The sequence below is a fragment of the Heterocephalus glaber genome, unplaced genomic scaffold, assembly GCF_053883595.1.
Source record: "Heterocephalus glaber isolate CG9 unplaced genomic scaffold, H.glaber_assembly_v1.0 deba00001456, whole genome shotgun sequence".
Classification (NCBI taxonomy): domain Eukaryota; kingdom Metazoa; phylum Chordata; class Mammalia; order Rodentia; family Bathyergidae; genus Heterocephalus; species Heterocephalus glaber.
This window is the reverse complement of record NW_028258304.1, coordinates 2,097,624-2,115,721: the sequence shown is the minus strand read 5'-3', so window position 1 is coordinate 2,115,721 and position 18,098 is coordinate 2,097,624. Positions and strand designations below refer to the sequence as shown.

Below are 18,098 nucleotides of genomic sequence, written 5' to 3'. Positions count from 1 at the left end.
TCAGAGGCTTTTAGTATTTTATGACCTTCCTTCCCCCACCAGAATTCAATTATACAAGTGTTCAGCTTTCCACACATGAGAATGGCCACAAGGGTGAAAGCTTTTTGTGTAGTTAGTGATTCCATAAATGGATCCCCCTGCCAGGCATGGTGGCACATGCGTGAAATCTCAGCAGTTGGGAGGCTGAGGCAGGAGGATCACCACGAGTTTGAAGCCAGCCTGGGATACAAAGTGCAACCCCTTTCTGACTTCAGCTTCCCTGGAGGCAGAAGAACTGAGTAGCCAACAGAGATGGGTCACACACACAGCAGGAAGCCAAGCACATTAGATTTACTAGGGTAATATCTGCAGGTGAGATAACAGCACATACATACAGAAACCCACGGGCAGACATACCACCCGGCAACACAGTCAGACACCAAAGCAGCAAAAGGGCTCAGGAAGTGGCTTTGGAAAGTTCTTGTGAAAATCAAAGGGTAGCTTTGGTGCTCAGAGATTCAAACAGAAAACTATACAAAACCAACCCATAAATATATATTATATATGTGTGTGTATATATATAAAATTGCAAAATAAAAGCCCAGGAGATTATCCATCCAAATGCACATCAGTGGCTCAAAAATATTAGCACAGAGAAAGGCAAAACTATTTGTGGGAATGATGCATGATCCAGGGGGCTGGCATTTCAGTAGCAGAAAGAGTATGTACATGGAACCCCTATTTGAAACCTCACAATACTAAGAAAAACTAAACACAGACAATGTATGTACAAGGGAAGACAGTCAGTAGTACTCTCAAATGACGATTGTCAGACACAGACATCTCACTGAAACCACCCACAGTTTTAGATAACACCGCACTCCCTATCTAGACTGGGTTCCTGCTACCCTGTACCCTAGCTGTGCCATCCTAGGCTCTGGACTGTTAGTCTCCCCACCTTGCATCTTCCTTGGAGAGGACAAACTCTGGGACTCAGTGGGTGTCATAGATCATAGGAATTAAAGGTAGACCAGTCCTGGGGCATCAAATAATTATCCACAGAGCAGCACCAATAGAGCAATCACCAATACAGGCAGAGTTAAAATGAGGGGATGAGGTTCCCCCAAATATATTTGCCACTGTATAAAGGAGCTGTGATGTTTTTGAAGTATGGCCCCTCTGTCCTTGGTCTTACTGTTGTCCTCTTTCTGATTCACTTTAAAAGGAAATACCTGGCCTTTAGTTTTTTGAAAGTTACACAAGATGATTTACTAGAGGAGAGGAGAGTTTAGGATATTACTGCCACTCTTCTCCCACTACCCCATAAGCCCTAGCAATGTCTTCTTTAACCTTCTTAGAGATTAGGGAAGTGCCCGATCACAGCCATCACATCCTGATCCTTAGGAAAGGGGCTGAGAAAGGAGCTGAGGACCTGCCTACCAGGAAGACTAGTGGTCTCACACTGAAGCTGATGCCAACCGCACCTGAATCCCTCCCTGCATCAATCATGATCTTCCTTCTCCATCTTCAGGCCCCAATTTCTCATAGCAATGATCCAACTTTGGGGAAAATCTTGAAGGCAAGTGGCACCAAACATCAATTGCAAAACCTACTACCACCTGAGCATGAATCAATGCAAACCAGCATTTCTGTATTTTTACCCCCCAAACATGGAGATTACTGACTGTTTCTGGAAAGCCTACATTGTCCATGGAACTGTCTACATAAAAATAATGAAAGGAGGCTTCTCCAGTAAAGAACATTCACCTGAAATCTCCACCCTGATTCCTGGGTGACTATGGCTTCTCCAGGTGAGAGGGAGGAGTGGAACAGATATGACATCCTGTCAGGTTTTGAATTGTGGAGTGCACTGTTCTGTGGGGCTGGAAAGCATTGGTTTGTCTTCTTCCTTGGTTCTTCTCAGACTCTGAATGTGATGACCCTAGAGTTCAGCTGGACTCAGTAATAAGCAAAGATGTAAGAAGAGCTGTTTCTCCTATCCTCAGCTCAACTGCAACTGTGCTGACTATCCAAGGGCTTTCGCTGACCCATGTGTGTAAAATGAGTAAGGTGTAAATATTTTCACACCTGTTCAAAGTCAAGATCAGGTTACTCTTGGGCCTAGAATTAGGACATAAAATTCAAACATGGGTTACTGGGTATGGTAGGGTATGTGTCTTTCTATCCCTGTGCACATCTTCCTAGAAAAGTCTAAACTTATGTTTAATCTTTTATACTTTCAGAAGTGTATCATGTTATTGAGTGAATGGTTCTTTCAAATCTACCGCAACCAAAGAAGCAGATATATAGCATTCTACTCATGCTGACAAGAGCAGTGGCCTTCTGTTGCAATAGTGCCAAATATTTGAATGACTGTCTTGCCACAGTGCCATGAGTGAGTGACAATGTGTTATCCCACAGGGGACAGGATTCAAGGCTCAGTATATGTGATTTGGTGGCATGGGGCAATGGCTTACAGTGGGGTTCTTACTGTAACAATCTACTACTCCTCATTCAAATTCACCTTTAAAAAGAACTTGGCTGTCCACAGAGGAATAACCTCATATTAGTTATGGAAATGTTTGGGGGTCATTTTCATGTGTACAACCTGGTTAAAGTAAGGCAGTGACTTGGGTCAGCTGGGAGGCTCTGGGCTGGGGCAGGGGTCTGTCTCCACGGTGCCTTTTTCAGTGCGAGGAAGATCATGTGGGGTGGATGGTTCTCCAACATTACAACTGGGTACCAGTTACTAGTGCATGAAAAGTTATCAGAACCAAGCTTTTCTCCCTGTAACATTCATCCCTCTTCATCTCCACCCCTATTCCTGCCCACCTTCCCAAGGAAAGAAGCTCTGAAACCCATCCACTTTCCAGGCCAGTCACAGTGCAGCAGATTGATTCAAATTTTCTCTTCTCTTTTTCGTGTCATATCCAAGCACCGAAGCTGAACTCAAAATGAGCCCATCACCTATAAATTCTGACCTTGTGAATATTCATTTTCTCCAGTCAGATGCTCATTAGATTTTCAGCCAATTTTTATGCAGTGCCATAGGAAATGCCTTTTCTTCTCTCCCCCATAGGCTGTGGTTGTTCAGGCTGCAGGTCTATTTCAAAAATGCACACCCTCCAGGCTAGAGCTAAGTGGACTACAATGACTTGACACCTCTCCCAGAAGTTGTACTCAAAACAAAATAGAATCTGGAACTGTACTAAGCATTAGCTCTTCGAACATTTCCCTCTCTTACTGAAAAATCTCTCTCAAGATGCTTTATCCAAAGAATTTTATGGAGAGGAATCCTGGACTAGAAACTCACTATTTGCTTAGAGGATAATGTAGCACAAGGCAGGTTATCAATCCTGTTTCAGAATTGACATTTTAGAAAAACCACATCAGGTCTTTAACACTTCCAGCCCCTTTTCCACTCAGCTACCAAAAGACACTTCAACAGTGCAAGTCTAACCAAGACTCTGGCTCCCAACTCCTTACACGATGAACTCCATCTCTTCTATTCTTTCTACAAGATTCATTATGCTCCACCTGAGAAGAGAACCACTCCTTGCATGATACTTCCTGCCCTGGCAATGCCACATCATCCAGTGGAACACACCATGGAGTTTCATGTTTCCATGCCTTTGTGAATTCTTCCCCCATTCTGAAATACCCTGCTAGCTCTTTTGTTCTGGAAGGTTCCTCTCTTTGTTTTGAAAACCTAACTCATCCATCACTCCTTTCACAAAGGTTTCTGTGGTACCCAAGACCATCAATCATTGCTTTCTTGTGCCACTTTGGCACCTCTGCCTGTGTAATATGTCTACAGGCCTCCTATGCTCACAGAATTCTTGACATCGAGAACTATGTCCTATCCTCATACTTGCCCCATGACCCAAGCTCCATGCATGTTTTCTGAGTATACAAGAATGAAAAAATTGGTAAATATGAGGGGGACTCATGGCATGAATCTCAAGGATGATGCTCTAGCAAGGTTCCAACATTTTCACCTAAACAAAGCCTCACTGTTATAAAGGGAATAAAGAGAATTTGTTAAGCACAGAGTTGATTGACATCATCTCTGAGCAACAAGCACTCACACAAGATGCTGCATCAGACGTCACATCCACTCTTCCCTTCTCTCAACATCGTTTGCCTCTTATTATTCTAGTTACAGTGGTTGTTTTTTCAGTGTCAGCATAATGCCTGATGCAAAGTGGATACTTAACAAATACTATGAAAGGATGAATGAAAAAATGTGAAATAGATTTGTTAAAAAGAAGGCATCAAAGGATTGGCTTTTAAAGGCATTTCCCATATGACAGATTTTTCTGAGGCATCAGTGCCCCTGACCATTGGGTCATTAATCATTAGACATGACCCAAACAGGAAGTAGGACAAAGTGAGGGGATTTGAGATAGCAGTTAGGAATCTGCACTAGGTTTTTAGCATTGGGTTTTCCTTAGTCATATGTCAGTTTCCTTCTTTCTCAAGAAATAGCCAGTGATAGATGGTATTTCCTGCTCTCTTCTGTCAAAGGTCAACACTGGCATCATTGCAGTCTATATTCACTGGAAGCTTAAGGTACATTGATGAAGGTGATCACAGGTAATTTCCTATCTTCAAGTGCCATCATTATGCAGTAGAGACAAGTCCTTGAAATGGTTCATGGACTAAAACAGTTATCTTGAGGATAAAAGCTGTCCATTCACCATACCTACCAGGAGCAAAAGCTCTCGACTCAGACTGACCTGGGTTCAAATTCAGACTCCAGCTCTTTCTGAGCAAGTCAGTAGTTCTCTTAGGAGTCAAGTTGCCTCATTGTAAACTGAAAATAGTCTTATCTTCCTCACAGGATTGTTACAGGATTAGAGGATATAATGTGTATGAACTCTGCACAGTGTCTACAGATAGTAGTATTCAAAAATGGAAAACTCTGCCTAAGAATTTTCAAAAATATTTTTACAATAATCAGGACAAAAAAGAAATATTCTTTGAAGACACTGTGCTTTAAAGAGAATCGATTGTCTATGAGCCAACAATGCTTATTTATCAGTGCTCCATGGAAAAAATAGCATTGGCAGTTAAAACAATAGGTGTGGTATCACAAGGCCCAGGATGGACAGATAGTGACTGGACTGGGGACACCCAATCATTTCTCTGAGCATTGGTCCAAGAGGATTAATCCTGAAGGACTCATTTCTGATTCTTCTCTGTCGGATCCAGAGTGACTCAGAATTGGAACCCCAGAGGAGCCAAGGTAAAGATGCCAAGAGTAAGATGCCAGTTCTGGTCTGTGAGCAGGTGCTCCTGGGTTTGAGGAAAGGTCAGGGGATGCCTGACTGCTGGACAGGAGTGAGGCAGGTAGAGCCATGTTGCTCTATATCATGCAAAGCCAGAAAAGCAAAGCATTTCCTGTGCTATTTTGATCCTCTTTGTACAATTCAAAGCCAACAGAGGGTTTACATTTCCCAAAATTTCTGCCCTGAGCATGAGACAACTTTTCTTATGCTAAATTTGGTTTTAGTTTTGAAGCACTTGAGATGCACAATACAAACATTCAAGTTTCTGGCTTCTTAAATTAATTAAACCATCCCCATCCATCAGGCTTACTTGGCTTGCCCTCATGTCAGCCATCTCTTATAATTCTTCCATCCATCATTCAAGAGGTTCCATGAAGAAAGCTCAGGGTTAGTGTTTGGGGAAGTATAAGCTAAGCCATCAGCCTTGGGAATAAAGATTAACTTCTATTATAGGGGATGGGTCAATTTATCTGGTTACTTTTAACAGCAGGGCAAGGACCCAAAATGGAAAAGAGAAGTGAGACTTCTTAATGTAGAGATAGCTCCATCACAGAAGATGGGATTCCTGGAAGAGACGGACCTTACTCAGGGGAAGCCTCAACCTGTCTGATTTAGTCTGAGCCTGTAAGAGGTCACAGTCCACTACCAGCTTTCTTGCCCTGGGCTCAGATTGGTGGGCAACATCCTAACAAAGGTGGCCCATGACTAGGCAGTGTTGTAGAGTGGAAAGAGCACTAGACTGGGAGTCTGGAGACCTGAATTCTAGTGCAGGCTCTGGCGCTAACTATCTGTGTGACCTTGGGCAAGTCACTTGATTTCTCTGGGGTAAATGTAAAATGAGGGGTTGTTTGGGTGATCTCTAAGTTCTCCCTCTGTGTGTAATCCAGGTTCCTATTCTTTCCCTCCTTGGCCCCGTGCTTCCAGGGACAGAGTTGGGAAAAGGGGAGGGAGGAAGGAGAGGTGAATCCATGGTGCCACAAATCAGGACTCCACTTTCTCCTTCTTTTTGCTCTTTTTCAGGAAAGAAGGGGTTCGGAATTTCTTTTTCTTCTTTGAAGGAGACTTGGAAGGTGAACCCTCTGGGGACATGGGGCCGCTGGTGACTGACTCGGTTTTGTCCTTGGAGGTATCAACATCCGTGTCAGCGTTGGTGGTCATCTGGCTCAAGCCTCTGCTGAGGATTTCCTCTGCCATCTGCTCTTCCTCCTTCCCGTTGACCACCACCCCTTCTGGCTGGGCAGTTTCAGACTCTGTGGTGGCTTTGCTTGGTTCTGTCTTCTTAGCATCTTCTAGAAAAAGATCAAAAGACATCACCCATAAAATTTTACTCAGGTGAGAGGGAGAGTACACACCTGTGATCTGCAGAACCATTTCTAGGGAATTCTAGTCAGTAATCTAGAGCAATGGGAGGGGTGGACTGACCTGGGCAGGGGGTGGGCTCTCAAGGGGATGGACAGATGTGGTTTTCATCCAAACCCTGTGCCCCTTTCCATGTGGCCTGCCTTGGGGAACATGTGCTTGGCAGGGCAGTAGCTCTGGGCTTTTGTCCACACATTTAAATGAATGCTGATGTCAGAACATGGCAGGGGGCCCAGCGGGGACTGAGTTCAGCCTATTTCTAGGCACAGAATGAGGAAACACAGAGGAGAGAGGGTGTTGGGAGGGGTTGTCATGTATACCACATGACATGGAAGCATCTAGAAACTATTGTAAGCAGTTCAGTTTCACCAATAAAAACATGCAAATGACATGTTTCCATATCGATTTCATTTTCTCTACCAGTAAGGAACTTAGGAAAATATGGAAAGTGTCTTCCCAGGAAACAAAAAAGGAGGTCAGCTGAAAAGGACTGGCTCATTCTAGTGGCCATAGGAACCCAGGTCTTTATTCTACCTGGAGTTTGCCAGGCACCATATTCAAGGCCAGAGCTGGTTAGAGCCCAGAAATTAAACCCTCTGTCCATGCTTTCTTTCTTCCCTGCCCTTAATACACCCTGCTTCCAAGCAAGGTTTGAAGTACTTAGGTACAGAGGGAAGAGGAAAAACTGTAAAACCATAGACTTTGAAAAGCAGAAAGCAGCATAAAGATCATCTGACTCCCTCCTCCCATTTCACCAATAAAAACTGAGTACAAGTCTACAATGCTGGGCAGCCACAGGTCACTGGCTTCTGGTTCAGTTCACGGAGCTGAAAGGAGAATCAATGTGTGATGTGTGTGTGCTGTGAACAAGTGTGAGTATGTACATGTGGAGTGAATACATAAGTGAGAGAGAGAATGGGTGTATGCAGTGTAACTGTTAGTGTACATGTATGGTGTGAGTGTGTGTGGTGGGTGTGGTGTGTCACACATCACAAGAAGGAAGTGTAGCATGCTTCATCACATAGGAATGTGAAAAATGGGTCAAGAAATAAGTTTTAGGCGAAGCCTATGGTTTGGACAGGGGTGGATAGGGGAAATAAAAGGCTACTTGGAGGATGGGCAGGAGGTGGGTAACCTTAGGACAGCTAGAACTACCCGGCAAGATCTCCTTATAGTGAGGTATTTAATAACTTCTGAAAATGCCACATCGTAGTCCTCTCCCAGACCCCTGCTGAAGATGATCTCCCTCTTAGCACCAGAGACTTTGGCCCCTTGCTCCTGTTCTTCCTGTTGCCCGTGTCCTATCCAGCTACCAAGTTCCCCAGTGTCCTGACTCCTAGCCCCCTCACTCTAGTCCACTCACCTCTGCCAGGTGTTCCCATGCTGCCATTTGGCCGTGCTCCTGAATGCTGTTAAGTTAGTCTGGACACAGCTGCTCTCTTCTTCAAACTTCACCTGCTATTTAGCTTCATCAGCCTTTTGGCCCCTGTCATCCCCTCCTGATTTCCGCTGTCTAGAAACCCTTCTTCTTTCCTTTCTGTATCACCAACCTTTACCTATATAATAAATCAGCTTGACTATTTCATCTTCCTTAAAGTCTTCCTTGATTCCCATTCCCATTTCTAGGTAAAACTGACCACTCTGTCCCTTTCTGCCTCTACTACATAAACTTCCATCATAGTAACTGTAAAACCATCACATTTGGCTTTTTCTCCTCCCCACGCCTCTAAACTGAAAGGAAGTAGAGCAAGACTGGGTCTAATTATCTGTGTAACTAGCTCCTAGAAGGTACTCAGATAATGTGGAATCCATGAATGGTTGACTGCATGAGCAAGGAAGTGAATGTGTGAATAGATTTATTCTATCCGAGCCAATACCATCACCTCATCACCTATATGCCTCTTTCCTGGCTATTCCAGCCTGTGCCTTCAAAGCTGAACTGTGTTCTTCCATGGGAACAGCCTGAGTGCTGCCCTTTGTCCCCTGTACCTACTCTCCTAGTTCTCATGTTCTTCTTCCTGGGCTTTTTTTTTTATGTCCCGTGGTCCTGCCACTTCAGCCCAGACCCTTAGTGCAGATGCCTTGCTTGGTTGACACATTAGGACATGTTTCTTGAGCTTTATGCTTGGCGCTGTCCCTCTGAGATGACACTGGTACTTGCCTCCTAGCTCCACAATTGTTTAACTGTGGATAAGAGGGGTTCCAGCTTTCTGTTCAAGTGTCATTTCCTACCCTGGTGGTAATGAGGGTCCTCAATGAAATCATGTCCTTTATCCATGACCTATTTGTGTCCCTTCACTCACACTTGCTCTGCTGTCAGCCTCACCTACAGCCTCAGTCCCTGGTGTGTCTTCATTTAGAAGAGCAACACTCATCATGTAGAAAATGAGGGTCACACTCAGTGCACCCAGGATAATCTCAGTGAGCTCCCTCATGGCAAATTGCCTAGGGAGTAATGGCAAATGGAATGTGGAGCTGGAGAAGCCAGGTTTCAAATTGAGGTCACAGCTCCCTCAACTATAGGGACATGGACCACTGGAGGGCGCTGTGGCCAAGAGAACGGACAGTGGGTCAGGCTCCAGAAAGAAACAAGTTTGGGCCCTCAGAAAGTATCAAGGGCTGGTTCTGACAGGCTAGATCCATCTTCCGTTAACAACCCAGGAGAAGTAAGTTGAAAAGTAGGCTGGAAGGGACCTCAAGAACTAGGTGCATGTGGGAGCTCACGTTCCAGCATCCTCTAAGAAATACTCGTGGCTTTCTGTCCTGAGTGGAGCACTTGAGGTTCAGGAAATGAGAAACAGTGTAGGAGTGAGTAGAGTTGAGAGGAAACTGCAAAATTGGGGATTCTGTTCAGAAAGGGGGAAATTGGAAGAGCAGGTGATTGGGAAATGGACTAGACTCAGAAGAGTTGGGTCAACTCCAAGATATGCAAGGCTTCCAGAGGCTGGAGAAAAAGGGAGACTTCTGTAGGGAGGTCCAGAGCTTCCTTGGGCTCTTGCCTCTTGCAGACTTGATTTCTCACTGTCACACAGCCTCCAACCACTTATCCAATATCCTGAAATGGTTAATTTTTTGTGTGTTAACTTTATTGAGTTAAGGAATGCCCAGGTAGGTGGTAAAACATCATTTCTGAGTGTGTTGTGAAGATTTTTCTGGAAGAGATTAGCACTTGAATCAGTAGACTGTTCAAAGAAGATGAGGCTTCATCAATATGGTTGGGACCAAGCCACTGAGGGCCCAAAGAGAATGAGAAACTAGAAGAAGTATCTCTCTCCATCCCTCTCTCTCTCCATCTCTCTCTCTCTCTTTCTCTCTCTCTGTCTGTCTCTCTGTCTCTCTCTCTCTGTCTCTCTGTCTGTCTCTCTGTCTCTCTGTCTCTCTCTCTCTCTCTCTCTCTCTCTCTCTCTCTCTCCTTGAGCTGGGCTGTCATTTCTTCCTGTCCTCTGGAGCTCTGTCAGGCCTTGCAGAAACTCTGTTGTGGGTCTTCTCAGCCTCCATAATCATGTGGGGCAATTCCCTAATTACTATTCTTTAATATATCATTGTATGCCTTATTGGTTTTGTTTCTCTGAAGAACCCTAATAAGTCACCTTCCAGGAATGCTCACTCCCCCAGCTTCCTAGATATTATCCCTGGAAAGCCCACCCCACTCCTGTCTGCCAGGCCAAGTGTGTATCTACCTAAAGTCTGGCTCAAACCACACTTTATCTGTGCAGCGTCCCCTAACACTTGACGATGATCTGCCCCTCTTCTAAACTTACTACTCACCTATTCATTTTACACTTACATGTGTCATTTGTCTTTAAAGAATCCATTTATCACCTAAGTAGACCATTCAGGACAATAACTCTGTATTCTACTTTTCTGACAACCACCACCCAGTTTAGTGACAACATGTTTGAGCCTTTTGCCAAGTAAGACCAGATGAAGGCTCAATATAAGATGCCTTGCTTCTCCTTAGCACTGGGGTGGGGACATGGGGAAGGACTTTGGATCTTGCCCAACTGCAGGATCAAGGCTATCTTTCCTTCCTGGCCCAAATGAACCTGTCTTCTAACATCTCAGAGTCAAATATGTGACCACAGCCACAGCCACAGCCCCACAACTTCGAGGCTCTCTATTTGCAGCAAGGGAGACGCCAGTGGGCCTGGAAGCAGGATTTGCTGACTTGCTTCTGAATTCAAGGTCAACCAACTGATCATGATCTGTATCCCAAATGGAGAACTGGTGACTGCCATGTGTTGTTTTTACTTTCCTGCTGAAAAGGAATCTCTATACCATTGCACAGGGAACCCAAGAAAAGTGTTCATTAAAGGCTTTGGAAAAAATTTATGACTTATGCTGACATAGGACTTGGTGATCATGTAGCAACAGTCAAAAAATCCACAAGGTGGATTTTTTTTTTCCTCCTTCAGGAGGAAAGAAGAGCAGCAAACAGAACTGCCCCACTGCTGATCAAATTACTAATAGTGACCATGCAGAGAGCTTTTCAATAGAATCTCTGTCCTGATTTAATTTAATGTCTGAAAAGAATCACCCAGGGCCACCAGGGAAAATGCAGCTTCCAAGTCTTACCTTCATAATAGATTTTTGAAACAGTGGGCCAAGACATTTTTATTTTTAAACAAGTCCTTAAGTAAATTCTAATACAAAATCCCTATTGGCCACACATTGGGAAACATGGAATTGGAATGACATATTTCCCTTCACATTTACCTTCCCCAAGGAGTGAGACAACAAAGAAAGTACAGCTTCTTGTAAAGAGGTATACAGAGTTACTCTCTATAGCTCCCACCTACTCATGATAGTTGGGACATAAAAGTTCCCCTGAGCACCCAAATATATTTTTAGTGTGTGGAATAGCCATATGCAAATATGGCACCTATGAACCATGACTCCAGATATTCACATACTTGGGTAATCCCTCCATACATACTAAATCTAGGATGGCCTGGATGGCTCACTAGAACCACTAGAATACAGAAGTACTGCAGAGCCAGTCTCAGGCCAAGGACTTAAGGTCTAGCAGCGTCTGCTTCCTATTGCACCATGTATAAAATCCAACTACCCCAATGGCAACACATGGAAATGCCACATGGAGAGGACCTGAGACCACACAGAGAGGACCTGAGATGAGAGAGAGAGAGAGAGAGAGAGAGAGAGAGAGAGAGAGAGATCCAGACCCACTCTAGAGTCCCAGCCAAGCACAGCCAGCCTTGTAGTGCTTTGGCCAAGGTACTAGACATGTGAGGGTGCCATCTTGGAAGTTCCAACCAGTCAAGTTCCTGGCTGACTACAATCCCAGCTGACATCACATGGAGCAAAAGAACCATCAAGCTAAACCCAGTCAACTCCAGTCAATTCACAGAACTAATTTCCATAAAACTAGTTCTTATTAAGCACCATGATTTAATCTCTAGTGCTGCATAACAAACTGTCCTAAAACTTAAAGGTTTAAAACATCAAGCGGTGTATTCATTCTCACAATTCAGAGTACATGGTATATAACAACAACTAATTTATGTAAAGCTCATTACAAAGTGGTTTTCTATTCTTTAGCTCATTTTATTTTGACAATAGTGCTGTGAGTTACAAAGAGCAAGAGTCTGCGTTAGTCCCTCATTCTGCAGTGTTAAGTGACTTATTTGAGATGGCTAAATTATTTAGACGCAGAGCTGATCATCTCATGTCAAATATAGGGCTATTCTTCTGCAAGTTAGTTAGCAGAGACAGACATCAGTCAGGGGCTAGTCCAAGAGAAGATGGCACAAATGGCCAGATGTAAAGGAAGAAGATTTGAGAAAGTCCCCTTCAGAGAGGTTAATGGGATAGGAGTCAGTGACGCAGATGAAGATGACTAAACTAAGGTGACTCAGCACAAGTGGATTTGACAGCAAAGTGATAAATGGTTGAAAAAAGCTACCCTTGATCTGATGGGTCAGCTAAATGTGAGAATGCAAATGTTGCCCTGTATGTGAGCCCTATCTACCCTGAGGAGCTGGCCAAAGTTACCCAGCCCCACCTCACACTGTTCACTCCACATAACTACAGCTCAGACCCTCATCATGCAGGTTCTGTTCCAAGATAGCCACACTTCCTAGTACAGTCTCTGGTGCAGGAAGTGTCTTCAGGGAAGATCATAATTTTTCTAACAACACAACCACAGTATGCCTTTCCAGGAGTATGGATTTGGACCCTAGAAAATGAAGACTCCTGCCACGCAGGTATGATGTCAGGGGATGGGTAGCAACCATCCTATCCATCCTATGCTCTTCCTGCTCTCTGTTCCTTCTAGGGGCTTCTGATAAATTATCACCTTTGTTTCACTCCTGGCACAAGCCTTCTCTCCAGCCCGGGATATCCTTCCTGTAGTTGCTATGCATGTCCTAAGATCAGGGCCTCTCCATTGCCTTATGTACCAGCTAGTCCCCAAGGGCATCTGGCCTCTGGCCTGCAGTCCTCTGAGAGATTATGGGTACCTGAGAGGCACCCATGCATTAGGAACAGGGGTTGCAGTAAGCTCCTTGGGGCCATAAGCACTCTACTGCAGACAGCACTGAGAGCAGCCCCATTGTCCCTCATGGTAGGGGTTGATGCTTCTAGATGTGTGTGCCCTGTGTGTGGGTGTTTGTTTGTGCATGCATGTGTCCTATGTCTCTCACAGGAAAGCTTTGCCCATGCATGGTGCAGGTGGAGTTGGTCATGAATTTTACATCCAGGAAACTTCCCAAAGATGGGGCTGTGAGTTGCAAAAGAAAAAACTGGGAGAAGTACATTACCTTTGAAAACTTCCTCCCTCCCCCACTGCAAATGTTGGAGTGAGTAAACAGCCTCGCTATACTTACTACAGAGACAAGTATTCAGAATCGGAGGAAACTCCTTCGATGAAGGCACAAATGGGAAGAGAAAGGAAGACGTTGTGGAGACAGGTTGACAACACAACACCACAATGAGACACATGAACACAAACGGTTGTGGTACATCCACTTGGGGCTGCAGCCTCAAGCAGATGAGTTTTCTCTGGCAATGCTAGAGCTGTGCTCAAGGCAGCAGTTGGTTTCTGGAGGGAGCTCAGGGTAGAGAGCCACCTGAATCTGCCTATGTAGCCATTCTACCCAAGAGGGAGAAGATTCTGGCAGGCCACCAAGGTGCTGCTTTCTGGATGGCAGCATAGCCCTCTCTACCGGAGCCTCTCAGGGAGCCAGCGGGGGAGTGTCATGCCCTGGAGTGATTTGAGGAGCTCATTAAAGACACTTTTATGATTTAAGTAGCTATAATAATAGTATATAATAGTATCATTGTCCACCATATCATAATCATAGTTATATCTTTTTTTGGTACTGGGGATCAAACTCGGGTCCTTGCACTTGTAGGGCAGGTAGCGGAACCACTGAGCTAAATCCCCAGCCCCATAATTATGTCTTATATTTAAATCATGCTTTTACTATTTCAAAGTGTGATTGCACCTCCCTTATACATATAAGAACCTTTAAAAGGAAAAATATTAATAACCCCATTTCACATATAAGAAAACTGAGGCACAAATGTTCTTTAGTATGTTAAAATCAGCAGTTCAGTGGGGCCTACACCTTGGACCTCTAAACTAATCTCTCTAAAAGAGCTGTTCTCAACCTGTTCTACACTTTAGATGCCCCTGGAGAGATCTGAACAACTCCAGGCTGCAGTCCTTCCACTTAACTCTGAAAGGCTGGGTGTGGGATCCAGGCATCAGGATTTTTAAAGCTCCTCAGGTGATGCCGATGTGTAGTTGAGGTTAAGAATGACATCAGCCTCACTCTGGGAAATTCAATCTCAGAACCCAGTCCAGACCTTAAGGATCAGAATCTTCATGTTAACAAGATCCTCAGGTGGGTCTCAGCTGGAGGAGAGGAGGCTGTGGATCAAAAGGGTCAGTCCTTGGTTCACTCATCGCTTAGCAGGGTGTAAGGTGTAAGGTCTATTGTCATAGCTCCTGAATGAAACAAAGTGAAAATTGCTCAGATGTCCTAGAAATAGTAGAGGGGAAAGTGGTGGTGGAGGGGAGGGTAGAAGCAACACCCATCGAAAGGCAGGTACCTGCAATGTGAGTACCTGCCCTGCCCTCTACACAGGCGCCTTTCCAGCCTGCAGATGCTCCCCCCTCCCCCCAGTATGCTCAGCTCCACTCACCCTCAGTGGACTTGGAAGGAGAGACTGCGGGGCTCTTTGCCTCTGTCTTTGTTGGACTCTGTGCTGGAGAAGCAGGTGCAGACTTAACAGGGGAGCCAGGCTCTTCTGTGGCAGTGTCCTTCTCTCCTGGAAATACAGTGAGATGAGCAAAGAGAGTGAGTATGAAAAGCAGTGTGTTTTTCTTTTCAGTTATCATTTCTCCTGGCTGATAATGGATCTTCTGGCTGTAGTTAACTGGCTTCTCTTGAGCTTTTAATGTCTGCTTCTTCCTTGGGGAGGCAAATAGGAGAAGCATGACATTGTTTCCTTCATCAAAGAACATCCACCAGTGCAGTATAGGGATGGCAAGATGGCAGGAAGAGTGTCCAACATATCCTGGCTTGGAAGAGGGCCAGCCAGATACATACATCAGTGGGTCAGAGTGGGGCCCCAAAGAACCACTTACTCCCCTTACATACCAAGGATTTGTTCGCATGTAGCTAATTTATTAACTTAATTTACAGTTTCTTGTCCAAACAATTCCCAGGGATAAAAAGCACCAGGCTTTTCTATTCTTCCAATTGGCACATCAGAACTCCATGAGAGCTGGGAAGGTGGCTGATGCTGGGTGTGGGGAAGTAAGGGAGGAAGTCCTTGCCCTGAGGAATGACAGCTCAAACCGGCGGACACAACCAAAAGCTGAATTATGTGTCTCACACCCCAGATGCTCTTAAAACAAAGAGGAGGGATTGGGGTGGATTGGAGACGGTGACAGAGAGACCTTCCTAGTTGGAGGGGGATTTGAGATGGAGCCTGCAGTCCTGATGACTTTAGAACAGACTAGCTGAGAAGGGAAACAGTCCCAGGAAGGGACAAAAGCATGAACCAGGGAATAAAACCTATCATTTATGAGCATTTGGGGATCAACACGGGGAAGGGCTGGACTGAAGTCTCTGACATAAAGGAGAAAATGATGTAAAGGTGTCAGCTAGTGGACCGAGCTCTGACAGCAGGGTAAAAAGTTTACATCAGACCTGATAGGTCATTAGTAATAATTATGATTATTATACCTATTTTACTACAGCTAACATTTTTTTCTGGTATTTACCAACATAAGCCATATTTACAGGCATTATTCTAAGTACTTTACAAATATCAAATCTTTTATACTTAGATAAGAGGGACAATGATGTCATGAAGGCACCACGGAACTGTTAGGCAGAGAGCAAGGAGGGACATTATTGTGATTAACAGTGTTCTGCTAATAAGAACATTATTTGATGATGGGGCAGGAAGGTCCTTACTGGGAGTCCTACACTTAACCTCAACCCTGGGAGACTCTGAAGCCATGATGCCTCGGGGTTATTTACCATCTAGTTCCAGTTTCTTCCTCTCCACCTCTTTCTTGTACTCCTCCAGCTCCTGGTCAGTGAGTTGGCTGAAGGGGTTGGGTACCGTCTCCTCTGAATCATCTTTGGTATCCGCATCACCCTTGGACATCAACTGGCTCTCTGTAGACTGAAAGTTAACCACAGAGTGTGTGTTGTTCTCTGAGTGCCGAAGTTGGGGGCCCGGGCCTGAGCTTCCTTTCAGACTCGGGTGGCTGCCAACAGTCTTGCTAGGGATAGTGTGGCATGCAGCATCTTGGAAACAGCTCAGGGGCTTGGGGTGGGGCTTGTTCATTCTTCCTGATTGCTACCTCATGCCCAGACCCAGATTTTGCAACTGTTTGGATGAATACATGAGTCTACCCTCTGCCCCTGAAATAAAATCAAAGGATGCTCCCAAGCAGTAGGAAGACACACCTTTATTGCAATCCCTCTATGGATACTCCAAGCCGGTACTGATGCAAAAACACTTAGTGGCCCAAAGTCAGTCAGCCAAAGCCCAGCAAGCATAGCATTGGCTCAAGAAAGCTTCAAGCCAGGCACTCCCCACCACTACCCACCACCCTGTCCCCAACAGAAGTGCAAGCCACAACATACAGCATTAAGTAATCTGCAAAACACAGCAGCTTCAGCATTCTCAGTCCAAGCAGTTAGTCTTGTTTTGTACCCACTCATAAATTACAAAGGGGCCAAGGTCCTAAGTCTCAGATCTTCAGCTTGCCTATAATGCAGGTCCCTACAGGGACACTGGCAAAAATCACTCCATTTTACCACCTCTGTGGGGCCCTTTGCCCTGAGGCGCTGACCAGCCAGATTTTGTGTAAGCTTCAGGAACACGTGGGTCCCTCTAGTCCCTATCTTGGCTGAGTTGGATGGGCGAGAGGTGGGTGTGCAGATATGATGTCCACCCTTCTCCTGCCAGCAGGCCCCCACCTTATGGGCTTCAGCCTGATCTAAAACTGTCATATCATCTTGACTTGCTCTGTAGAGAGCAAGATTACCTGTACTTCTTCACTTTTTACTGCTAAGGGAAATGCCACACACGCCCATTGCCACCTTGCCATGAGCAGCAATGATTTGACACAACACAAGCCAGGATTCTGAACTTCACTCTTGTTGCTAAGCACTAGACAAAACACCATCTATCTCACACACAAAAACAATGGCTTTTTGCTTTCTAACTCTAAGTGGGTTTGTGTGGGCAGCTAAGTGCCCTTCCCAATGTGTAGGAAACCTGATCCTGTCTACATGTCCTTCTCTGTGGGTCAGGAGCATCTTTCCAGAGCTCTGGCTGATGATGCTATATTCACACCCCAGAGGTCAGAAACACTGGGGACCAGGCAGGGTTGGGCACCTGGGAGCCAGCTGCTCTCTGCAGGGTACTAATAGGGGGCCAAGTAGAGTCCATGGTGGAAAGTAGGGAACTGGCCAGCAGTAACCCTGTAGGCAGGCTGGGCTGCAGCCCCCTGCCTGGTGCCCACAGTGTGTGGTTAGACACTGTCCTGCCAGAACCTCACAGCTTCCCTGTAAGGTGAACCTCCATTTTGCAGCAAAAGCACCAATGCCTAAGATCACAGGGAAGGGTGAGCATGAGGAGTCAGGGGTCCTGCTGAGAAGACCCAGAAGGCAAACACACTTCCCCTCCAGCAAGGGGTGGCCTCTGCTGTACCGGACTTCGGCTCTTCTCAGCGATGACGCTTGCCAGGAGCTGGGACTGAGGCCCTGCTGACTTCACATCTTGTCGGTTTTGTTCTCGAATCTGTGTCGAAAGGGGAGAGTGAGGGTTCAGCATCAGTGTGTGGAGTTTGTCAGGGGGCACAGTGAAGTTCAGTGTGGCCTAAGCCTGGTGTGGAAAATGGTCCTCCAGTGCCCTTCCCTATTCTAACATAACCTGTCTGTTCCTAGAGATGATCCCCATGCCTGGTCCAGAGTA

At 45.4% G+C, this 18,098-nt stretch overlaps 1 protein-coding gene across 5 annotated transcripts in view; it reads right to left on the bottom strand.

The window, feature by feature from the left end:
- Nucleotides 1–309: 309 nt before the first annotated feature.
- Nucleotides 310–18,098, bottom strand: part of Add2 (adducin 2) — a 106,684-nt gene continuing 88,895 nt past the window's right edge. For 2 of the 5 annotated variants that reach the window (XM_004849906.4, XM_087215937.1), the window contains exons 13-16: nucleotides 17,835–17,924; nucleotides 16,148–16,295; nucleotides 14,799–14,924; nucleotides 310–6,559 (exon numbers count right to left, since the gene is read on the bottom strand). In XM_004849906.4, the coding sequence (XP_004849963.1) occupies nucleotides 6,252–6,559; nucleotides 14,799–14,924; nucleotides 16,148–16,295; nucleotides 17,835–17,924 (672 nt within the window). In that variant the 3' untranslated portion in view covers nucleotides 310–6,251. Of the gene's footprint in view, nucleotides 6,560–13,474; nucleotides 13,509–14,798; nucleotides 14,925–16,147; nucleotides 16,296–17,801; nucleotides 17,925–18,098 lie in introns of all 5 variants that reach the window. The other 3 variants (XM_004849904.4, XM_004849905.3, XM_087215938.1) reach the window with 2 other exon arrangements.